General features: G+C 39.6%; 3 protein-coding genes across 32 annotated transcripts in view; 2 read left to right on the top strand and 1 right to left on the bottom strand.

Moving 5' to 3' along the window:
* The window catches only part of OVCH2 (ovochymase 2), a 47890-nt gene extending 46365 nt beyond the window's left edge, over positions 1-1525 (top strand). For 10 of the 11 annotated variants that reach the window (XM_026104445.2, XM_064512960.1, XM_064512959.1 and 7 more), the window contains one exon: positions 124-321. The gene's annotated coding sequence lies outside the window, so the exon portion shown is untranslated. Of the gene's footprint in view, positions 1-123; positions 322-1438 lie in introns of those variants that run through there. The other variant, XM_064512963.1, reaches the window with a different exon arrangement.
* LOC112985660 (NADH-cytochrome b5 reductase 2) lies at positions 1336-23980 on the top strand. 3 transcript variants are annotated; one of them, XM_064512977.1, is made up of 10 exons: positions 1336-1524; positions 1915-2154; positions 2881-2953; positions 5643-5749; positions 6614-6743; positions 8162-8245; positions 8928-9013; positions 9662-9761; positions 11678-11878; positions 23639-23980. In XM_064512977.1, exons 1-9 carry the CDS (start codon positions 1513-1515, stop codon positions 11848-11850), a joined length of 1005 nt encoding a protein of 334 aa, XP_064369047.1. In that variant the 5' UTR covers positions 1336-1512; the 3' UTR covers positions 11851-11878; positions 23639-23980. The 3 variants fall into 3 exon arrangements, with proteins under 3 accessions (XP_064369047.1, XP_025960239.1, XP_064369048.1); XM_064512978.1 differs by lacking the exon at positions 1336-1524 and adding an exon at positions 1682-1813 and having other exon boundaries at positions 1915-2061; XM_026104454.2 differs by lacking the exon at positions 1915-2154 and having other exon boundaries at positions 1340-1524.
* PPFIBP2 (PPFIA binding protein 2) overlaps positions 13023-24627 on the bottom strand; it is a 110447-nt gene continuing 98842 nt past the window's right edge. For all 18 annotated transcript variants that reach the window (XM_064512952.1, XM_026104431.2, XM_026104432.2 and 15 more), the window contains 11 exons: positions 23630-23768; positions 22942-23070; positions 22290-22440; positions 22001-22112; positions 21316-21404; positions 20283-20405; positions 19452-19577; positions 18508-18696; positions 17953-18132; positions 16275-16340; positions 13023-15576 (listed from right to left, as the gene is read on the bottom strand). In XM_064512952.1, coding sequence (XP_064369022.1) covers positions 15505-15576; positions 16275-16340; positions 17953-18132; positions 18508-18696; positions 19452-19577; positions 20283-20405; positions 21316-21404; positions 22001-22112; positions 22290-22440; positions 22942-23070; positions 23630-23768 — 1376 coding nt within the window. In that variant the 3' untranslated portion in view covers positions 13023-15504. The remainder of the gene's footprint in view (positions 15577-16274; positions 16341-17952; positions 18133-18507; positions 18697-19451; positions 19578-20282; positions 20406-21315; positions 21405-22000; positions 22113-22289; positions 22441-22941; positions 23071-23629; positions 23769-24627) is intronic.

Raw genomic sequence — 24627 nt, 5'->3', positions numbered from 1 at the left:
GCCTGCTTTAAAATTAGTTTAAAAACAGTCTTTAAAATTACAAAAATACTGTGGGCTTCAGGATAAATTCTGAGAAATAAGAATGTTTCTTGTTTCTGTTGTTTTTGTGCTTACTCTCCTTAGTTTTCAAAAAGGCCATGTGGCTTTTTGCCACACGGGTATACAGTAGCATCACTGAGGAAAGCTGCTGCCAGCTGTACCATTACCTTATTGTAAGAAAATACAAGGTCATAGCACCTCCGTGGGAGAATCTAGTACCTGTAATCATGGAAAATGGGTCATTCAGGCCTGGAGTTCCTGGGCTCAGCTGTGATATTCTGAGGTTAGTGGCGACCTGTGATGCTGACTTAAGGAGTTCGTTTACTTCAACAGGAGACATAAGACACCCCTCTGAGCCTCTCTGTTTTCAGCAGCCTATAATAGAGAGCATAATAGAGGACTGAGTTATATTTTGGTATTGATTTCCTTGCTTTTGAAGTCAGGTGAGAAAATCCAGTGGTAACAAAAGAAGGATTAAAAAGGAATGGTGTTTGTAAATCTTTTGGCCTTCCATAATCAGTAACACGGGAGACTGAATATATTTTTCTTTCAGTTCCTTTTAGAAGTCACAATACAAGCATTCCAAAACTTAATACATCAAATGTATTATTTTATTTCCTTCTTGTACCACTGTCTACAACTTGGCACACTGTGAAGTTGTTTCTGGCATTCTTTCCTCATAGGTGTGATCAATTTTTTTTTCTCCTTACAAAGATGTCCGCATGCTATGGGCATGCTTTTATTTTAGATAAACTAATCTGAACCTAGTGGCATGGACTTGGACTTCAGAGACTTGTATTTTTTCTTAATTGATTTTTGTGTGTCACTAGATCAGTGCTTCTGTTCTGCACTCTGTAGATAGAATAATGATACTTAGTCTCATGGTTTTGGGGGGAAGCAATCTGAAGTCCATAGATACCAAATGTTATGTTAGTACTGTTTGTCACTATGTAAAATTTTTGCCCAGTGGATGGAGAAGAAAATAGGAAATAATTTCCCCGCCACCTGAGCTGAAGTTGAGCTTTCTTTCCCCCTTTCCCTGGTTCCTTTCCCTGTTAATTGGTTGTTTGCCAGTATTTGGCAACATGGACTGTGGACTGTACTGCAACATGAATCTGCAGAGACTATAGCAAATGCAAAGCCAGGCAGTGAGTGCTGCCTCTCCCTGGGTGACCGAGCATTGTAATGCACTCCTTGCTTTTAATCTTCATGCAGGCTTAATGGTCTTTCATTAGGATTTGCAGCCTTGAGGGAGGATGTTTGTGCATGAAAACAAGTTTTATCTGAATGTACTTGTGGCATAAAAGAAAGATACCTCTTTACTGGTGAACTTTCTATTGTTTGGTTATCAGGTTGCCCGCTATTTTGCCTGGAGGGCTTCCACTCTGTTGTTTTACAGGACAGACTGTGGCAAACTGGGCCTGGACCAGGACTCCTGCATCAGCTGCTTTCTGCTGCTCGGACGTGAAAGCGATGGAAATTGAGGTAGGAGGCTGCAGGGGAGGAAAAAGGACTGTAGCCATGAAGGTGTGTGCATTGGAGAACTGGATTTTGTGGCTTTTCCTGTCCCCGGCTTTGTGCCCAGCGGGGCTGGCTGCTTGCAGCGCTCGGCTGTGGGAGCGGCGGCAGGCGCGGCCAGCCCTGTCCCGGCGCCCGCGGGCCCCGCTCGCGCCGCTCGGCCGGGGGCGGGCGCGGCGGCAGCGGCAGCGGCAGCGGCAGCGGCAGGGGTGCTCCCCGGGCGCCGCGGCGGGCGGCCGCCATGGAGGCGCTGGGGGTGAGGGGCGGCGGCGGCCGGGCGGCGGCGGCGGCGGCGGGGCCCCTGCGCACCCCCTGGGCGGGCTGCCCCTGACCGCCGCGCCTGCTCTTCTTTTGCAGCATGCCCCCGTGGCCATCGCCCTGGTCGTGATAGCGGCGTCCGCCTTGCTGCTCCTGGCCAGAGGGGCAGGGCGGAGGAGGAAGGGCCCCCCCGTCACTTTGCAGGACCCGCACGCGAAATACGCGCTGCCGCTGCTGGACAAGGAGGTGCCCGAGCGCCCGGCGCTGCCCCGCGCAGCCCTGCCGTGGCGCGATGGGGGCGTCGGCCCCGCGCCAGCCGTTGGCCCGCGGCGGGGGGCGGTTGGTCGGACCGTTGGCGCGAGCCGGGGGGGGCGCGCGGACCGTTGGCCCGCGGCGGGAGGAGGGAGGCCGCTGGTCGGACCGTTGGCCTTGGCGGGGGGAGGGGGCGCGAACCGTTGGCCGAGGGAGGGGTCCGTTGGCGGCCGTTGGTCGCGGGCTCCCCTGGGCTGGGGGGCCAGAGAAACGTGCCTTGCCCTCAAAGGGCAGCAGTGACTGCGCGCAGCCAGGGTGAGATGTTACCGGGGGGCAGAGCGGGGTTCCTGAAAGCACGTATGCCTACGCCCTAGTTCTGTAGTTACTTCAAAAAAAGGTTGGACTGATCTCTCTGTGCGTTTAAATCCTGATTCGGAGCCATCTTTCTCCCTTGGTTGCTGTCTGAGGTGCATCAACGGGAGATGACCCCAGCAGCCTGTGCTTCTGCGTGCTTGTCTTGCCTCGGCTGCAAAGCGTGAAATGTGCTTAATGGTCATGGGTAACAGAGGATTTACGTACTTTGCTTACATAAAGATGCTATAGAGATTGCAGAATCAGACGAAAGTCACTCCTTATTGAAGGGAAAAGACTTGGGCTTTAAAACTTTATCTGTTTAAACTGTATTTTCAAAGCCGTTTCTGCATCCCTTCCTTGCATGCTAACAAAGAACAGGTTCACCAAAGCATATCGTGTTGGTTTTGAGGTTGATTTTGAGGGTGACCTCATTCTGTATCTCTTTGTTTTTTTCATTAGGAAATTAGTCACGACACTAAGAAATTCCGGTTTGGGCTACCTACACCAGATAGTGTATTAGGATTGCCTGTAGGTAAGTACTGAAACATGTCTCTACTTTTATTTATGATTTTAGGATTTGTTGCCTCTTTTCATAGTTCTAGGTCTTCTAACTTTCTCTGCGAAGAAGATGGGAATTTAGTGCTCAGAAAAGCAAGGAGTTAAAAACTGTGTCTGAAAGCTACTATGTCAGAGAGAAATGTTAGATTTTACTGTGGGTCATATTTCTTATCTTTTGTGTGCACTTTATTATTCTTGTGCTAAGCTGTGTGGTATAGTTTTAGAATGAGAATAGTGAAACTGAACTGGGGCCTGAATTACCCACTAGTCAGGACATAAACAGGATGGTGTCTGTCCAGGTTTTTAATGCTTCTTATTTTGCCTTCTGCTTTTGGTCTCTGATGCCCTCAGTTGGGTCTGCACCTTACCTATAGTAATTATAATAGCTGGCAGGTGCTTAAAGTAGTATAGCTGTAATACAGCGGAGACCTGAGAAGGTTGCCCAAAATGCACTCTTTCAGATTGTGCTTGCTGCTCCCATGGTGCTGGCAGTGCTCAGAGTAGCTGGTTGGAAGCCGGTCATGGATATATTACTGTCAGCTGTACTCATGCTTTTGACCAATACAGTTGCACCCTTAGATGAGGAAGAGCAACTCTTCTGCCTTGGAAGCTTGCAAATAATGTTTGCAGAGCAATGGGAAAAATATGATTGCCGTATGTAAAAGATACTGCAATGTTCGGAGCATTTTCTGTGCATGCGTTTACCTTTGTTTTATATATATGCCTCCAACTTTGGCTTGAAAGTTCATTTCAGACTAGGATTGGCACAATTTTCTTTCCTGTGTCCTGCAAAACTGGCAACACTGAACCTTGGACCTTAAGTTAACGGTAATCTATGTTAGGGGCAAGTCTCCCTTTTTGATCTGCAAATGTGGCAGATAATGTAGGTCTGTTTGTGCTGTACTGTGCTTGACAGCTTTGCTTGCTGTATTGCAAGCATACGGGTCTTCCCGTTTCCACGCTGTGAGCACGTCCTTCTTGCATGCTGCCTGTCAAGAGCAGCAGTCTTAAGGCTCTCTTCTGGCTTGTACAGGAAGGTGTAATTGGACTGTCTATGTAAGCAGACAAATGGTAAATGAATATGAGAGGTGCTCCACAGTGCATGTTTGCACTTGTCCCAGGTTTATTCTTAAGAATGTAGGAATAAGATCCTGAAACTTTATGCAGGCCAGAGTGCTCTCTGGGGTTTTAGCCTTCTGTTTTTTACCAGGATCATTTTGCTAAAAAATGAAGTATCTTCTGATGGCATTGTTCCTGCTCTTTGTTTTTACGTACAACTCTGTAGATTAATGCCATTTGGCTGTGGAGATTACTTTTGGCAAGGTGTTTCAGGTCCCTTGCTCATCAGAAATAAACAGGTACCTTTAGAGACTGCGTGCTGGAGCATTAGGCTGGTGAATTTGGCGCTCTGGGGACCGCAGTGAACAGGGATACAAATTCAGTGCTGCTGTGGAAACAGCAGCTGTTAGGTCATGTTCTTGCAGTTATGGAGACAGGAGTTGTGGTGAAAGAGTGTGGGCCAAAGGCTTTGCTCATGATGTCTTGGTGCAGAATCTTTGGGAAAGTTTGCTTTGAGAGATCGCTGCTATTAGACCATAATTAGACCTTTTATATACGTGAACTGAAGCATCCTTACTTTCACTGTGTTAATGTACACATGAACAGCAGAACTCCAAGCGTAGACAGTGCTTGTGAATGAGCAACAAACGTTTTGTATCTCTATTTTATTACAAATTTTCTACTTTCTAGTGTCTTATCCTTGACTCTGTAACATACTGGTTCTCCTCTGTTTTCCTGTGTTCCAGAAATCAGACTGTTTCTGAAAAAAGAACAAGAGCTGTGCTGACACTTACCAGGCTGGGTAGCAGCACTCATCCAAATCCTATATTTTCATTAGTTAAATACCAAATCTATTTATAGAATAGAAAATCCCACAAAGTAGGTGCTATAAGGATGTTATAAGGTTGAGTTTCCGGAAAGTGTCTTTGATTATAAAAACCATATGTTTACACCAGAGGAAGCATAACACGGGGAAGTTAATTAGTAAAATTTTGTCCCCTCTCCTGACTGGCTGTTTAAACTGGAAAAAAGCTATAGAAGTTATAGTTATTGAATAGATTACTTTTTCAACAGTACATATCTGGTGTTAATACGTAATACAAAGTAAGGTAAGACAGAACAGTATCACAGTATCAATTGAGGAAAGCCAAAGTTACCATGCCAGACAAAAATTTTTTGATTATCTATAGCAGCCTTTGGGTAACAACTAATATCTCTCAGGGACAAAAATAAGGGAGATTTACCGTGTAGTTTGGTAGTTTTTTGTGACTGGAGAAAAGAATCAGCTCTTTGGCTCTTATTTGGAGGAGGAGTATGTACATGTGCATGTGTGATGCATACAATGATAATAATGTGCTATGAAAATCATGGATTGTGCAGCTATTTACAGAAACTTTTTTCTGTCTAGATTCAGAGGCTAGGTAAAAGTAACAAATAATAGATGTTTGATACAGCTTTTATAGTGTAAAGATTTTTTCCATCGTTACTTGTGTTTAAGGTGTTAAAATACCTGCTTTTCTGTCTTGTATTATCCTCTAGGTCTGAAAAAGTTTGAAACCAGGGGATGAAAAATAGATAAGCAGATTTTAATTCTTTCTCCCTAGGCCAACATGTTTACCTTTCTGCAAAAATCAATGGTAATCTGGTGATCCGAGCATATACCCCAGTTTCCAGTGATGAGACAAAAGGTTATGTTGATTTAATTATAAAGGTAAATTTTGGTTTCCTTTAATGTAAATAATAATATAAATATATTTTAATATAAATATATTTATATATTATATCTGTAATATATTTTAATATAAATATATTTATTTAAAAATATAAATGAATTGCTAACTGAATATGATGACTGTACAAAGGTACAAAATTCTTTTTGCCTGGGAAGGGAAGTATTTTATTTCAGTGACATGTAGAGGTTTTTTTGATTGATCTTTCACATACGATGGTTTCATGGCAAACAACTCGTTCCACATTATGGAACATTCCACATTATTGAAAAATAAATTGTGTCTTGTAAATCTGCTGCATGTCACAAAGAGGTAGCTGAGGTAGGGAAACAGAGAAAGGAATCATTCCTTTGGCAATACTGCAGGAATATTTGTGTGTGTGTGTGCGTGTTCTCTGTTCCTCATGTTACAGGTGTTGTGGATTGCTGTTAACTACTTATAGTTTTTCCAGTATGTTTTGAAATGTGAAAAAGGTATCACATGGCTGGAGCCTCTGGGAAAGTCATGAAAAGAAAAAAATGTGGCAGTGCCATTTTCAGAAGGAGAGATTACAAAAATGGGGTGACACAAGGTTATTGCTGGAAGAATAGTGAAATGAGGGCATAATACGTAATCTGCCTCCCACCTACTCCTGTTAGCCTGGCTATTAGCGGAGAGCATAGAAACACATGCATGAGAAAGCATTTTACTTATTTTGGCTCCTTCCTGTTGCAAGGCACTAACAGATAACAGTGAAGAATGATCTCAATCCCAAATTTCAGACCTGCAATATATTATTCTTCAGTTGGTAGTATTGCTTACAGGAAAGGTAATGGATGACATCATAGAAATTATTATTTTTACAGGTCTACTACAAAAATGTGAATCCCAAGTTCCCAGAAGGCGGGAAGATGTCCCAGTACTTAGACAACATGAAGATTGGGGATGTTATTGACTTCAGAGGGCCAAACGGGCTCCTTGTCTATAAAGGGGCAGGTACTGTGGCATAAATGCGGCAAGTGGGAGAGCAAAGGGGAGGAACTTGTACTGGTTATTTTCAGAAGTGTTTTTTTAAACTTTGACAATTTTGTAGACAATTTTTTGAACAAAATGGAAAGGAGAAAATCTACATCTCCCGATCTTGACCAGTTGGTTATGATGGGAAGAAGTACTTGTAAATACATACTTCTACTAAGAATACAAGTACTCTTAGTTCTTTCACTCCTGTGAAATACAGTTCACAGGAGGTATAATTAAATCTGGATAATTTGTTGTTGCATGTCACTGAGAAGACTGTGTTGGAAATAAATCCGATGTGTATACGTGGAGAGAGGTGTTCCAGATGCACCTTAAGCAAGGGAGACTGTGGCCTAAAATGCCCTTCCGGGAGTCTCAGCCATGTTACTGAATAACCCGCTGACTGTGAGCCAGCTCTATTGCATTATTAAATCAGGTTTGAGTTGGCTGGGAGGAAATGATAAGTTGGGAGAAGTAATCCTCTTTCAAGATACGTGTAGAAGACCAAAAGATTTTGCATTGATCTTAAGAAGGATTTTGCACTTAAAGTTCCTACTTTGGGGGTTAAGTGCTCAGTACTTTTTTGAATCAAGAGCTTTTATGATGAATAATACACTGAATCCATTATATTTCAGAGGAAACCAGTGATCCATGTTTTACAGATGTTCCTTTTTGCTCTGCTTTGGTTGCTATAAAGTAGCTAGGAAAGCTTGTTATTAGTTACAGGTCTCTTAAAAGATGACTGGATGTGTCAAATGCTTTTCATGTAGGATGCTTTTCATGGGTCTTGCCACTTGGTTTGGTTCCTGGAGATTAATTGAATTACAGACAGTCTGATTTTGTAACAGTTTTGAAGCAATAGCATACCCAAGTGCAGAGCAGAAATCAGCAAGGTCTTCTCAACACCTACCTGACTGTCAATGTCAACAGGGTCTCACTGACTGGAAATGAATTACAGTAATAAAGAGCTTGATTGAAGTATACAGGGCTGCAGCATATCTGATTCTAATCTTTTTAGGCATTCTTGCTTGATACTGATTTAGTACAAATCTTTTGAATGTGGACACACATAAATGGCTAGATCCATGGTGCTAGTGTTCACAGTTGTTGAGTGGCATTTTAGGCAGTGATGTGGGAATCCTTGAATCCGTTATAAATGATGCTGGGTAACAGGGAAAGAGTAAATTGATTGTTCAAAGCTAGGACTGGCGTATACAGAGACATAAAGCACTTTCTCCCCTTTGCACTTAATGCTGTGCTGATCACATTCAGCATTTCCAGAAGATCTGTCCTAATTAGTTAATTGGTAGGTGTTTTATTTCCATGGAAGCTTTCCAGTTTTGTCCAGTTTTTCTTTGGGAGTTAATTTACTTACAGGTTTTGAATATTTCTTCCAGGTACATTTTTTATCAAGCCTGATAAGAAGTCTGAAGCACAGAAGAAGTTTGTAAAGCATCTTGGGATGATAGCTGGAGGAACAGGTGAAACTATTCTCATCATATGGAGGGTGACTCTAGAAAATGAAAAGGTCTTCACGGATGCTTGTGAGGAGCATCAAACACACTGTACTTTGGTAGCAGAGCACTTTCCTGGTCACAGTCTAAGCTGTTCCCTAACACTGCTTGCTCCGCTGCATAGGTTTGATGCTTGGGGCAAAGTCATGTTGCTTAAGAGTTAATTGCCCAGGGGATTTCCTCCCTCTTTAATCCAGAGATACTCAGAATCCAACTTGTATTTCTTTTTGCAAGTGGTTGGTGATACTGGGGCATTCGGGTGGCTTGAGGTCAGTGCTGGGAGGTAGCACAGGGTTTTCAGTCTTGATTTACTCTGTGACCTCAGGGAAGTCACTTCACCTCTCTAAGCTTTGGTCTCAATGAGAAAAAAATATTTTAGGAGTGTGTTTTGAGGTTACTGTTTGTGATAAAGAATGCTGAAGAGGGAAGCCCCAAATACAAGCATTGATTTTTGTTGTTGTTGTTTTTGAAACTATTTGTAAGAACAAAACCTCCCAGCCTCTACATCTGGCATGGATTAGACGTTCAGAAGTACGTAATCCTGTAAAGAGTAAGCTCCCACTGAAGGAAGGAAACAATAAGACTTGAAACTGAAGCCTTGCGTGAGCCAGAGGAAATGCTAGTTTTTGAACTGCTTTATTCTGAACAGGAATAACTCCTATGTTGCAGCTGATCCGTCAGATCACAAAGGATCCTAAGGACTCCACAAAATGTTACCTTCTTTTTGCTAATCAGGTGAATATACTCAATCTTTTGTTTGTCCTTCCTTAATGGCCCCCTTTTTTGCTGCTCTCTGTGCTTTTGAAACTGACGTGACATTGAACCCTGGAAAAAATACTGCTGTGTGCAGTGTACTCTTCAAGAGTCTCTCTGGATCTGTACTCAGTCATCCATTTGTGACAAAATATGACCTGATGATTAAAATGATCGGTATGGGGGGGGGGGGGGGGAGAGGCAAGAACTGGTTATTATATAAGTTCTTATTATATTGTCTTGGGTTAAAGTAATTTCAGAAGGAGAAATGGAATCAGAAAATTATCCATGAGGTCCTTTATAAATACTGCATAGTGCTGTCATAGTTTCCACAGTCTTCTTTCATATAATTTGAATATTGCTCCTCATAGTTTCATTTATAGCCCCTAATTCCTGTATTGGAAGAGACAGTATGAACAGATCCTTATCCATCCATTCATCTTAGTCCTTCATATGGAGTAATGCTCGTAATCTGGATTTACAAACAAGTTTTATAGAGTATTGTGTAAAGGGAAAAAAAATCACTTTGGGTGAGCTATCGTTGCATTTGTTCTTGCTGAATGTTAGGTGAGCTTATATTACAGGGCATCTCAAGATAGTTTAGAACTGAATAGCTGTCTTTTTTTGCAGACAGAAAAAGACATACTACTGAGAGGTGAGCTGGAAGACATCGCTAAGATGCATCCTGATCAGTTCACAGTGTGGTATACCCTGGACAGACCTCCACAAGGTGGGCTACTGGTACACACTGGCAATGCCTTTGCTCCTCACTGTATAAAAGCCACAGTTTCACTCTTGTTCAAGTGGCTATTACTGCAATATCTTCTAGTCTTATGCATTCTGTAAAAACAAGCTCTTCCTCACCACCACCAAAAGCCCCTCAGAAACAAACCCCAACATCACATCTGACTTCCTAAACCAGGCAGGCTTTATGGGTAGACCAGGTAGACCTAATGATTAACTCTTTTTTTTTTGGATGAGATGCATGTTACTCAATTGATCTTTGGAAGTATTTCCTAAGTGTTAGTTTCTTGGACTTTCCAGCAGAAGTTACAGTTCTGCTTTGGGCTCCCCTTCCCAGGGCTGAATCAGGTTATGTTAACATTTTGTTCACTTAAATTGCTTAATACTTGAAAAATATCACATGTACATCTTTGTGTTTTGCCACAGCCTAGATTAGATTCTGATGAGATACAGTTGTCATGTGTATAGGTTAAAGCACTATGGGCTGGTGTCACACTGAATTGGAAAGGGAGGGAGAAGCAGAAATCTACTGAATCTCTTTTGGAGTGTGGACATTCAAATTCACAGATGTTGCAAATGATTTGAGGTTTTAGGTAACTGTTTGACATAAGAACAGCCAAACTAAATCAGACGGAAGATGTGTACCTTTGTCAGCAACAGCCTCATGTAAATACACAGGGAAGATCAATCAACAGGATTTGATACTCTTCCAGTCCTCAGTTGTTCTCAGTTCTGAGCCAAATGTGTGTCTACATATAGGGACAGTGGACAATGTCAGTGAACTTCTTTTCTGTGGATGTACTGTATCTTCCTTGGAGCCAACATGAACTTTTGGTGGTCTGTTAGGGATTTAACACTTCTGTGTGAAGAATGACTTCCTCTTGTTTTCGCCTCCTCTTGTGTTGGAAGAGAGTATGAACAGATGCTTCCCAACCCTCTGTATGCCACTCATCTTACAGCCATCTATCATACCCCATCCCATAATCTCTTCTGTACTGAAAATTGCTGGCATTCCCCACATAGCAGCGACTCCATACCTTTGCTCATCCTTGTTGTTAGTCTGTGAACCTTTTCCAGCTCTGCTGTGTCCTTTCTTCAGATGATAGGATCAGAACTCCATGCAGTAGTGAAGACAGGGGCTAAGTGTGTTTTTTTGACATGCTTATGTTCTCTCGTCCGTTCATAATACTACTTAACATTTGTCTTTTGCCTGCTGCTGTTTTCATAATCCCAGCATATTGCTCCTGATAAATTGCGCCTAAAGCGCAGTTTTATATGTGAAGGTAGGATTATTTTTCCTACCTAGCTTGCTTAAAATGGCAGATAGAAGGTATTATAGCTTGAAGTCATTTTGCTTTTTTTTTTTCTTCCCCATCAGCTCTTTGCTACACTGAAGCACTTCTAGCAAACTATGTCACCTCACCACTGGATCTCTTTCCCAGGTGTTTTTTTGTTTTTTTGTTTTTGTTTTTACAAATGCGTTGAATGGCACAGGTTTCGATACCTGTCCCTCCACAACTGCCTCCCCCCCGCCCTGTGACCTCTTTCCATTGTGAAAGGTGATTTATTCTTCTTCATGTTTATTCTTCCCTGCTGTCTAATTTCTGTTAAGTTTTTTTGTCGTCCCCCCCCCCCCCCCCCCACACACACACAGAAGGACATCATGTGTTCTGAAAGGCTGCATAGCCCCTTATCAACCAGATCCTTGTTACCTCATGCTTGTCATTTTCAGATGGGACTACTAGGTCTGAGCTTGGTGAGAGATTATCTTTGCTTGCAGTGATGTGGTATAACTGTACTGATTCTTCAGCTACTTACGAGTACTATACATGCACTTAAGAATAAGCTTCAGACTGTACGAAGATTCAAATTAATAGTGTAATTAATTTCTTTTTGTTTCAGATTGGAAGTACAGTTCGGGCTTCATCACTGCGGACATGATTAGAACCCACTTCCCTTCCCCTGGCAATGAGACACTCATTCTGATGTGTGGGCCACCACCTATGATTCAGTTTGCGTGTCAGCCCAACCTGGACAAACTAGGCTATCCCAAGAGCAGCACATTTGCTTATTAATGCGATGTCGTGTGCTACCTTTTCTTAAGTAAGTACTGCATGTTTTCAACTTGAACAACTGGTATGTAACTGCGCAGTTTCTGTCAGTTCAGTTTCTGTGTTTTAGCTGCATAAGTACCTCTGAGTGTTTTAGTACTAAGAAATTCAGACATAATCTTGAATTATGTGTGAGTAACTTAGACTAACTTTGTAAGTTAGTATGAAATGTTACATCTCTAATTCTGTGATAATTTTTAAGTATAATTGGAAAGGTAGGACAAAGATGAAACCATGGGTTGTTAATTGGGTATGGAATTTGAGAGAGTTTTACAAAAGTGGACTGGGATTACAGGACTGCGCTCAACAGATAATTCTTTACTGCATCTCTGTGAAAGCAAGCACAAAGGAGTCTTTTTTAAAAAAAAAAATGCTATTTTGCAGTCCTTTGCCAGGGACTAAGCAAGAAGTTGCAGTATATCATTGAAAAAGTGCCTGAACAGAATTCGTGTAATGTGCGAACTGCTTTATTAGTGTAATGGAAATTTTCTTTATTGTGAAATTTATTTAGGAGGACTATATAATTTCATGCTATCTTCTAACAGTCTTAGCTAAACAATCACTGCTGACTACATATGGAAGGCCTGGGCTGCAGTTACAGGCCTAAATAGCCAGTGATGTTGCATCGTTTGCATGCTTTTCCTCACAAGGATAGTGCTTGCTCTTTCGGCAGTTTCAGAAATTTCCTTTGCTTAAGAGAAAACAGGGCTTCCTCCTTACTGGCAGTTATGGTGAGTCCAACTCTGCTAATTTCTCGTCTCAGTGTTTTCACCACAGAGCATTTGATTTTTCACCTTCAGTACCTGCAGTACAGCACATTCATACTCCGGGATTATTTTATACTACATTTGCCTTAAGGTCTGAAAAAAAAAATCCCTGTGACAGGAAGCTTGTTTCTTCAGATGCTAAGGCACATGTTTACTAAATATTTTTATTCATCTGCAGCAGAACCAACAGAATTTACTAGTTAAAAATTTGGCATGTAGTTTGGTGCTTCATCAGTTACATTTGTAGCAAAAATGCAAAGACAAACACAGGGATTCAGCATCTGCTTAGGGTCAGACTGATTCTGTGCCCAAAAAGAAGTCAGTCACTCATATTTATGTGTTAGAATCATTACACAGTCAGCCAAAAGATGGAGGAACATCCAGAATTTATTCTTAACAGTTAAAAAATTAAGCATTTTTTTATTCTTCTGTTATGCTAAGATTTCTTACTATATAACAAGGAACAAATCAAAAATTGTATAGACTGAATATTCACAGCCAAGTTAGTTAGCACAATGACACAGTGAGTTATAAATATGACATCAAAAGAAATCTGCAAATCTGCTTGGAATATCCCAGTGCTATGAAGGTTGTCCCAGTCACAGCAGCTTATTGTATTTATCGTACTTCAAATAAGTCCCCTGCTAAATTAACCTGACTTTTAACTAATGTTTGACTAATTAACATTTCAAATGCCCACAGTATGTGATCTGGTAACTAGTGTGATTGCATTGATGGCTTGGCAATGTAACTGACTGGTATGTTTAGTAACTTTTAGTAAATGTTTTTAGTCTGCTGATGTATAGACTGATTTCCGATTCCTTTGGATTTTTCAATTACTATTTCATCTTCCAGTGACTGGAAAAAAAAAAGCCTTAATTCTAACTCTTTGGACAATAAAAATCACAAAAAAAATCGTGTGTTTAACTTTTAAAATCTGATCTTATAGTGCAAGGTCTGTCATGAAAGGTTTATACAGTGAGGGGTAGGTATTTTTAAAAAGTCCTGCTGAGAGCTCTCAAAGAGCCCTCACTGCATACTCTGAACAGTACCTGAGATTTCCCATCTATTGGAAAGGGCTGTGGTTAGCAGTCCACCTGCCCTTGGGCTATTTTAATATGTAAATTGACACCCTGCAGCCAGAAAGGGGGATTTAATGCAAAGCAGCTATCTACGTACTTATTCTTTGCTTTACAGTCAGGCAGATTTTTTTCTGGCTTTTTGCTACTTACTAAGATATGCTGTTGGTACCTTATTAATACACTTGACAAGCACATGTCAAACGAGGCCATGAGTGATTGATGCCATAAAGGAATCACTTTCACCCTTGAAAAACTCCCCCAGGTAAGTAGTCACAGGCTGTATTTCCTCCTGTTAGAGAACTACAGTGCTGCCTAGCTCAGTAGACAAGCAGCAGATGTATTTTGCGGGTGTTTCAAAAAGAAACATAATCTTTTGTTTCAGTAAGGTAGTAGCCTGATGTTCCCTAGTCACATTTTACACATCACAGCACAATAGTATGTCTCCTATTGCTAAATAAAGCAGGTACTCTGTAGCTGGAGTGAGAAAGAGAAGTGAAAGGGTAACAGCAATATTATTTACAAAAACATCCCCAGTTCTCCTGCAAAAGTTGCAGAGTGTTCCTACTGGTCTCTCCAGTCCTGAAGGCTGTTTGTAGTCATGTTTAATTTGTAATAACTATGGAAAAACAGCAGGCTAATTATCATCCCTGTCTTCCTGAGAACCTGTGTGCTGTTTCATACCAGCCAGATATTAGGCTCAGAATACTTTCTCAACTGTTTTGACTGTTCAGAAGGCTCATACGAGCATCCTGACACTGGTATGTGTGCCTTAGTACAAGCCATTTTAGACAAAATGTTAAAGTACAGAAAGAACCTATTCAGTTGTTCCGGTTAAAGAAAGAACTGTTAACAGTTAAATAATTGATCATGCTGCAAATTCTGTTGTGCTTACTCCGCAGGAGAGCAGTGAACACCATTCCAATATTTTAAAGGCACATTTTATGTTAGCTGAGTGTTGCGGTTGCTCCTTGATCACAAACATGTTGGTACTCATTTAAAAATGACAATTAAAAAATTCACTTTCAAAGAAGAGCTAGTTTTGGGGGTCCATCAGTTTTCCAGGTAGTTCTGTAATTAACATGACGCTTCCTGTTGCATTTGTTCAGTACCTTTTGCCTTTTGAGTTGGGTAACAATCTGTGAACATGATTGTCATCCCCTTCCTGATAAAATCAAGGGCTTGATGAATATTCTGTACACTGCACTCAGAGAAAAAGAGGGCAGGACATGTGCTAATAATGAAAGGGATGCAAAATTAAAATCCTTTTATGGGAAAGAGTCTCTGGCCAGACAGCAGTAACAGTTTAGTAAACGGTTACAGCTGCACTCCCTAGCACCTGTCTGAATTTCTAAGTGGTTCAGATAGCCTACATGGTACAATGGAATATTAATGATTCCTGCACTGAAAGTTAATTACAAAAATACAAAATTAGAAAAGACCTTTCATATAACAGTACATAAACATACCATGTAAAAGAAGATGAAATAAAAGGGTAAAATATTTTGCCATTCTTGGTTTTCCAGACTCTGGATAGGAAACAATTTTGCACCACTTTTCTTTCCTAACACCATTTTGCATTACATAATGAGGAAAACTGCGTGCAGGAGAGTTACCTGTAAAGTGTTGCTACATTAGCAATATTAGATGCTATATGGTAAGTCTCATTGGCTGAAAAGAGCTAAAGCTTTTCTGCACCACAGCATCAAGCTTCTCCGGGCCACCCCTCTGGACAGGCATGAGGTATTAGTGTTGTTGGTCATGTTGAAACATCATCTCCAGTCTTCAAAAGTAGGTGTTAAAAATCTGCTGTCATTCAGCATTTCATCTTGGCTTAACATATTCTGAGAAAACACAAAAAGATGTTAACCAGTAAGAATATTCAGCTAGTAGGCCTATAGTTTGTTAAAGAAATCCAACTGTAATGAGATCGGATTCACAACAGAGGGGGTTAGAGCCCCATAAAATTAAAAGGAATCTCTTGAATGCAGCCTAAAATAGTGAAACTGTTATTAACTGGAGGAAATTCTCCCAGAGATTGTGTGTGACATGTGACTCAACTATGTTATGTAATTGTTCAGTATGCCTTTCAGTGAATTTTCTTTTTTTTTTAAATCAGCTGCTGTTGAGTCAGGAATCTCTGTAGTGATTTTTTTTTCATAGTATTTTAGCTCATACAAATTATCATCAAGCTTTGACTGAGGCATGCATCAGTGCTTACTTCAAAAAAAATCTGAAAAATTACGTATCAGTAATAGCCTTGTTTGCATTTAATTATGAGCATTAAGGTGGATGAATATCTGTCACTGTGTCTAAGAGACGAGTAGAGTTCATGAACACTTAAGATAAGCCTAGATTAATCTTACATAAATGAAAATTTTTTTTTGGACTGTGACAGTGTAGCCAGGCTATAACAAGGTATGCAACAAGAATGCTGACCCACTTACTCTTTCTTAAGCACCATCAATAGCCATCAACTCTCACTGAAAGATTCTAGCAGAATACATTTGTGACTTTAAAACAAGAGTGAATTGGTACATACCGTAAGATTGTTTATGCCTTGAGAAAGAGCCCCTATTTGCATTACTGTGCCTTCTGAATGTTCCATCTGTAAAAGTATTCAGCAACTAGATCAAATCAGACATTATGTGCAATTTTATTCTCTCTACATGCATGTTTAGGAGGTATCTCTGACTTTAGAAATGAAATTGAAGTATTTTTAAAAACTCTGATTTCTGTACATTTCAAAGTTATATATAAAGAAAAATGCCTCTAAGCTATAAAGTAGGTGAAAATGCATTTATGAGGGGAAGAGTCAATCCTGATTAAGATAGACATATTCTGTGAAACTAGAGATCTAATTCACACAAGAAAATAAATAGCTTAACTGATATTATCAGTGAAGAGTAGTATTTTCCAGAAGAAACACTTCAGATACTTTTGATAGTCTTCCCCCACATAGACAATACAAGTCCTTCATGACACAGTCCTACCACTTCTTACATTAAAGATCATCAGTTTTAGGGCATTGCGGTTTCACTGCATTATCACATGCTTAGAAATCATGCTTAATTGAAAGACTGCTGTCATAATGAAAAATCCAGTATTTTTCTAAAACTTGCACAACTGTATGTCATAAGCCATAGGCTCAAAGTTAATGCACTCACGTACACCACTAAGCTGTGTAACTGGACATCCATACTAAATTAAAGCATGTCTGTTCAATCCCATCAGGATTTGGTACTCTTTCTACTTAGAAACAGCACTTTATTTTACTAACATGATGTACATTGGTAAAGACAGTGGTTAGATAATGAATACAAACGCGATGTTAGATGCAGTATACCATGCAAATGAGAAAAAATGACCTTCACAGTTAGTCTTTTCAATTTTGTGACCATTCTCTCATTAGATTTAAAATATCATATCTCACTTAAGGTTGCTGGAGATATGACAGTTTACCCCAGCTGCCTCTGATTCTTGTGTGTTGACAAAGTTCACACAAGCCTCTAGGGGCTCCGTTTTTCAGGGTTTACATCCCTTTACACAAAATTTTGCAGCAAAGTTGAATGAAGTTTGATGGGATTTAGTCTTCATCATTTATCCATATGATGTCTAGACACAGTTTCACTACTAGATAACAAAACTGAATTATTCAGGTATTGGTTTATTAATAATTTTTTTAATTACTGATGTATTGTTTTTATATATACTGTTTAAGCATAATTACTTCCCACTGTACTTAATGAAAGAATTCAGTTGGGCACATTAATACTTCTGTTGAAAATACATATTAAAATACAACTGGACGGTATAACTTGATACTTCTGTACAAGTCTGAATAAATTTATTACATTAAAACCACCCATAAAGAAAAAAGTTGTGTGCCATACTCATAGATTAGGAAAACTGGAAGCACGAAAGTCTTGTGTTTACTGCAGCCTCCACCTTAACTATCAAAATACATTGATCTTCGTAGTGTAAAGGTGTTACATTCCTGAAAAAGGGCTTGAAGATGGATGAGTTTATGCTTATGTTGATTAAAAAAATTACCCTGACCTTCTCAGTATAGAACTCTTTTCAAGTGTCCATAGCCAATACTTTCTCAGTGAGTTCATGCGGATGTAGCAGATACGCTATGTGCTAACACTAGGTTATTTGCAAGCTTTGGAATGCATGGAGAGGATGAGATGAGAATGGCATCAGTCTGTTTGTCCCACCTGATCCAGTTTATCCAATTCCCTATCAGTGAATGGACTAAGTCCTTTGTATCCACCATAGTTCTTTTGAGTACCGTTGGTAGCACCTGGATTTGTATCCATAGGACAAATGTAGTCTGTTGATTCATCAAATTTCTTTTTTCTTAAGTTTCCAAAATGTGAAAATCCAAGTTTCTTTGGCTAAAATGAAAGACAACAAGTTTTAAACAAGAAAAATCAGGTTGTCGTTTAAACAGTCAGTTTCATCTCCTTTTTGATTTACTGCTATACTTTAGTTCAAGTAAGTAGATTATGAACTAAACATTTGTTTTCAAATTGGGAGTTGCAGTTAATTTTAAATAGATTCAGGTAAAGTTTCCTTCTAAGAAAAGACAGAAGGGATTGCATGCTTATTTCAAAAGCATATTTAAATAAATATGAATTGAATGTTTTGGTATCTAGAACTAAGGAAAATTTAAAACCTGTCTCAGAACTGACCTTTCCCCTTATTTTCTTTATAAAAGATGGAAGAGTTTTAAAAAAAAAAAAAAATCCATTTTACAAAGCAGAATATACCCGAACTTTGGCAGTGGTGGTCAGAGGTGTGTATGCTGTTGACTCCATTATTTCTCTCTTCTCTTGTTGTGCCTCTGGTCCAATTAATACATTAAAATTGGTGGTTAGGTGGCGTCGCAGTAGGGTCTTTTGAGGTGGAATGTTTAGCAGCATTGCTAGTGTGTCTCCGTTGAAGCGAGGTTCGAGAATCTATTAAAAAAAGGCAAAAGATTTATTTTTTATATGCTTAAATAGTCACAGTGGCAAACCATTACAGTGCTTATGAGAGAGAATTCTCTTTTCTTATAACTCACTAGCAATAGCAAGGGTTTGAATGGGAAATACATGAAAATAGACACTACCTTTCCGACTGCTTGAACAAAGTTGTTTTCAGAATGTTGTGCTATAGTTTTACTATTGTATTACTCTTAAGAATACAAATTTAATCTCAGAACAATTTTTTCTGTTTAATTTTTGCAAAAAATCCAAGGCACTGGAATCACAATATATCAGAACTCTGACTTAACATGAACTATGTGTAGCTTAGTATTGAATCCAAATAAATTCTCATTCCTGATTGCTGGCAAGACTGCTGCAGATTCAGGACTATTACTTACTGTGGTAGGCAGTTGGCTCAGAATTCTATTAAATCCATTTAAAGAAACTCTTAGTGATACTTTATCAGTGAGTATTTTTCCCATAGTACAACTTGCTTTTAAGCATACTCCTGTTATTATGAAACACTTGTACACTGCTCAGATTTGATTATAAAAAATGTTTTAACAGTTCCTTTTTTAAATGCATGGATCAGATCCAGAGGCTCTTAAGGCCTGATCATGCTGTCAGATTGCAAATTGTCCGTATTTGTTTCTTCCTGCTTGACAAACACAAGATAAATTAAGTTTTTTAGTACAGTCTGTCAGTTTTAAGTACACATGCAGTAAAATGTTTAAAAGAATTCTCACAATGAGGCCACCATGCACTCCGCTTCCTCGAAGATTTGGTGCATATTCTGCCAGATCAACTGATCTGAGCCATTCCATCACTCTGTGATTGGACCACTGAACTACTTCAGAAGGTGAAACGTTATTCTGTTAAAGTAACCAGAAAAAGATGATGACAGTATAGCCTGCTCTGTCAGCGCACATTCTCAATATCTATCCTCAGTTCAGATATAAATGCATTGTTCTTCCTCTTCCGTAATTAGCAGTATTTCCCCAATTCTAAAGTATTGATTTTTGTTCAAAGCTGTTCTCAAACATCCTCTCATGAGATGGTAGGTATATTCTAGTATAGATGAAACCCTTTATTCTGCATCAAATAGCAGAATATAGACACTACAGATGCAGGTGGAAAAAAGGGAGTGTTTTGAAAACAGCATTATTATCAAGTCATTTATTAATATAAAGACTAAGAATAAGCTATGCTGACCAAGTAAGACAAAAACCTCTCAGTCTTTGACAATTTAATTAGGAGAGCCAAAGAAAAAGCATTCCAAATTATTCTCTTAAAAACTGAACAAACTTCTTAAAACTGAACAAATAATTTCTAAAGGGAAATGCATGAGGTTCAACCATTAAGAGGCTCACGCACTTATAACCTGAGTAGATTTGTTATCAGTGAGTATGTTGCATGCCAGAGATGGAAAGCAATGTAACTATTGCTTGAGAGGCTGTATATATTATAATACCCCAGTGACTGGGGTATTATTATACACACATTAATTTTCTGTTCCTTTTGGCTGGAATGGGATAATTGGTGCTTGTTTAAATTAAATTACTTAAATATTCTTTTACCTCATCAACCGGTCTCCTGCGTAGACAATGGGGGTTAAAACTGTTGACATGCAGCACATGAATGGCACATTTAATACTCAGATGATGCAGCTGACTGGTGACTTTCAGAAAGAGGAGGTCATTCTGTAAAAGAGGCACAGAATGTATACTAAAGCAGGTACTTTGCCCAAGAAATGATTTTTAGCTTGCTATATAGTTTAATGTAAACCACACTAACTACAGTTTGAGCTGAAATAGTTTACATTTTCAAGATTTTTTTTTTTTTAACGTCACACCACAGTAAGTCTTGGGTAAAACCTGAAGCAGACTTAGAGCTTATTCAGTAAAAATAAAAAAGGGAGGGGGAGGGGAGTGTCATAGATGGTTACAAAGTATCTGGACTGTTTCTGTCTGGCTAAGAACCTGTTGCAGGTAGGACCACTGCAGCTGCAAGTGTACACCTAAAACAGAACAGTGGGGATCATGCTTCTATAGCAAGGCTCCTCAAGCAGTATAGACAAGGCTGTACTTTCGATACCAGCTAAACGATTCATTTTTTTTCTAGCAGAAGAGCAGAATTAAATATTTAATTATCCAAACCTGGGCAGAGAAACTGTGTAATAAAACACAGCAGCTATGTGTATGGTTTGCTGCCAGTTTGGTAGAGCTTTACAGGTTACTGAATTTGCTGCTCATCTTTAACTTATTGTATCTTCTTGGTAACTGATGAAGAGAACAAAACATTCCAGGAGCTGCATGTAAATTAGGTCATTTTACCTTTAATCTTGGTGCATTGTATGATAGTGGAAGAAAGCTTTTTTTTTCTTTTTTTCTTTCTTTCTTTCTTTCAAAAGCCAGCTATAACATCTCTTTACTAGTTATTTTATTTGTCTTTGGAATAGTAATCATTAAACAATATGAATGAATTATTACTGCCACCATTTTTGGCTTGCAGATTTCCTTAATTGCTCACATTCAAAGGAAGATTCTCCAATTCATGCACATTCTGAAGTTCTGCCTCTGGTTAAACTGAGGCAAAAGGATTTTAGCTTACCACAGTTAAGTACTGCAACATTCTCCCATCAACTCTGGACTCATGGAACTGGTCTTTGTACTGAGGTAAACCAATATCATCAAGCCATCCTGTGGATAGAAGTACAGGGTGTAAACCAGCCCAGATGAATGAGAATGAAGCCCTCCACAGGTGGGCGGGCATCCTCTGAGGTATTCAGGAAGCTCATTCCACATTTTCTCCTTTCAAAAGGACAGACTCTTAGGGGAAGCCTAAAAGCAACTCCCACCAAACGAGCTTTGTCCATAATAGCCCTGGGCTGCATGAGCGCTGTGTTTAAGCAGTTACCAGTCATCATTTCAAGAGCATTAAATTCCAACAATGGTAAAATTTTCCACAGAATGAAGACTTGCATTATATTTGACTTCAGGTAACCCCACAGTTACACTGTGTAACTTCCAGGGGAACTACCAAGGGCAACTCTGCCATTCAGATTTCAGGGAAGTACTGAAATACTTCAAGAAACATGAGTACCATGGAAGGCATCAGAATATTAATGCTATGTGTTAAAGTACTCTATAGTGTATGCAGGTAAAGAAGTGAATCCTCTAATCACTTACTCTGAGAACTACTCATCTGATCTGAAAATATTTAAAAGGTTTTCGTTCCTGCTCAGCTGAACAGAAAACCCCTTCCCAAACAATTCCACAAGTCTTCAAACACTTACGTGTCACCCAGATATGATCTAGTTGTGCAGACTTCTCATCTTGTTTTGCATTTATTGATTTAATTGCCAAAACTAATTTCTTCCTGTGCAGTGGATGCTTTATTCCCATTTCCTATAACAACAGTAACAAAGAGTTAGCCTTGCCTCTAGGGCTTTTCACCTCATCAGACATCTACAAAAACTGATGCTACAGATTTCAAAAAGGTAGAACTGCTACTTGTTTGAAGGGGTTTGGTTGTACAGACTCAACCTCTATGGTTGCTTGAGAGAAACAATTACCAATTATTACCTTTTCCATGTCCTGAGGTGTTGCAGTTAACAGTGTATGGCCTGAACTCACCCACTGCCGTGCAAAAATGACGTACTGACCGAGACCAAAGTCCTCAAGCCAGTTACAAACTCTTTCAGTGCCCCACTGAGCAAACGGAGCATTGTAGTCACTGAAAAGCACAAGAAGTGTTTGAAACTCAAAAAGACTGTGGTTATCATCAGAAACATAGTCATATCCAGAGACAGTACTACAACGTGCCTCGTAGTGTGCTTTGTTCTGCGCAATAACAAAGGTCAATGACCATTCTTGCAGTATTTGCTGAGGTAATAGTGCCCTGTTAACTGGACTGCTCAGATTTTCTTCTCATGAACAGATATTCCCACAGGAGAGAATGATGAGATAAGTTTTCTTGCTACACATGTTCTCAACAAGGTGAAATTGTGCCACACCAACAAAGAGCTAGTACTGCTCCCTGCAGTTGAAGGAGTGGAGATGGGGGATCTACTCAGGAAATATTTTCTACTCAGGAAATCCTTTCCAGTTATAGTGAAATTCTGTGTGTAATGAACTATGTTGGGCAAAATATATTTCACAACAGGAGGGTTTTGCTGCTCAGCATATTTAACAATACTATGTAATACGCAGTGCAAGGAAAAGAATGAATCGTTACCTTTTCTGTCCTTTTGTTTCCTTTGATCTGGATAAGCGAGGGCCAGCTGTTGCACGGAGACCACCTCTTCGAAACTCTGCCAAACCCAGATCGTCTGCAGGGAAGTTACCTGACTGAGTTCTCCTAATTCTTTAAAGACAAGAGTGCCAAAACATTAATGTTAGCTTTAAATAGGGAACACTTTTTGTTTCATAGGGAAACTATAATGACAACTAAAAGCTTTATTAATCTTCCTGTAAACTCCACACAACTAATTCAAGTAGCAGTCTAAGAAGTTGCAGGAAAACACTGTCTAGACCTAACTCTGGGGAAAAGATGAGCTCTGCAAAGCAGCTGTGACCCTTCGACCCAAGTAATCCACACTGAAGGCCAGGCTCGCAAGTGACTGGTGTCCTGAAGGAGATAAACTGAACACAGTAAAAACTCAGTCCACCTACTTTTCGTTTCTTCTTTTTCTCTCACTTTTTTAATTGATGGCTTCTATAATGAATTTATTATTTCATAACTAACAAAACTGTTGGCATTATATTAAGAAAGCAAAGTATTTTATTTTTTCCAAGAGCATGACTCTTAGCACTACCGTTCATTTCTCTGCTTTATTCTTGCTTCAGACATTGTAGAGAACTGGATTTGTTTATACAAAGCATTAAAATGCTTTGATGGGGAACTAAAAAAAAAAAAATCTTACTTTCCCCAGATTTTCTTGATCCCTTTTGGACTCTTCCTGTTTTCCGGAGACAGCGGAGATTGGGGACCTGAATCCGTGCCCGAAGAAAGAGGTGAAAGGTCTTCTGAAACTACTGTACCATCCATAGTCTCTGTTTCTCCTGGGTTAAGAACAATAATCACATTTTATAGTAACTGACAAAGTACAAAGTCATTAAGTTATCTAGGAAGCCAATATTTTAATATAAAACAACAAAAAAGTAAAGATAGCTTTTAAAGTGTCCTTGTATAAAAAAAAAATCTTGCTCAGAAGGTGAAAAAATAATAACTGTACAGCTGATATAAAGATGACAATAAAATATTGGGTAAAATAGTATTGTTATTTCAATCATGTATAACTAAATGCATTATTTTAACTAATTGAAGGTACCTTTGTTCCTAAAGAAAAAAGAACAAAATCTGCTGTTACACCACTGCATTCCCATCACCTTTTATTGAGCAGAATTATGCTCTGTCTCCAAAAAGAGCCAAGTGCCACGTCAATACCACTGCTTCGCACCTGTTCTCATTAAACATCTCGTACTACTGTCATCAGGTATCAGCGAGCACGCGTCCCAGCCGAGTCGCCCGGACGTCAGGGCCGGGAGAATGGTGCGAAAGTCTGTCGCAGTGACCTGGAACCAGTGCTGCGTCAGCCAGGCTCATCCTAACTCTGCGTTCACGCTGCTTCCTCCTATCAGAAGGACCTCGGGCCTGGCCACGTGTTCATTATAAACGGCCCTCCCCTTCTAGCTGCTACTATAACAACAGTGGCTCAGTCAATTTGCATAAACACATTCACTTTAACGTCTTTATATTGGAGATGATCCATTTATAGTATTTCATACCTTACAGTAATTTATAGTGAAAATTTATTTTCATTGGAGTTTTAAAATAACCCTGTTCTTACCACTAGCAGAAATGCTGTTGTAGCTACAGTAGTCTAAAGACATTGACAAAAGAAGTTGTGTAGGGAGAGGT

The sequence above is a fragment of the Dromaius novaehollandiae genome, chromosome 5 (assembly GCF_036370855.1).
Source record: "Dromaius novaehollandiae isolate bDroNov1 chromosome 5, bDroNov1.hap1, whole genome shotgun sequence".
NCBI lineage: Eukaryota > Metazoa > Chordata > Aves > Casuariiformes > Dromaiidae > Dromaius > Dromaius novaehollandiae.
The sequence above is the reverse complement of the archived record's forward strand: the minus strand, read 5'-3'. Positions and strand labels throughout refer to the sequence as shown.

Bases quoted from the DNA above. Each gene is read 5' to 3' on its own strand.
- LOC112985660 (XM_064512977.1), top strand. The intron at 2,954-5,642 runs GTAAGTACTGAA...CTTTCTCCCTAG, and splicing joins TGTATTAGGATTGCCTGTAG to GCCAACATGTTTACCTTTCT. The intron at 5,750-6,613 runs GTAAATTTTGGT...TTATTTTTACAG, and splicing joins ATGTTGATTTAATTATAAAG to GTCTACTACAAAAATGTGAA.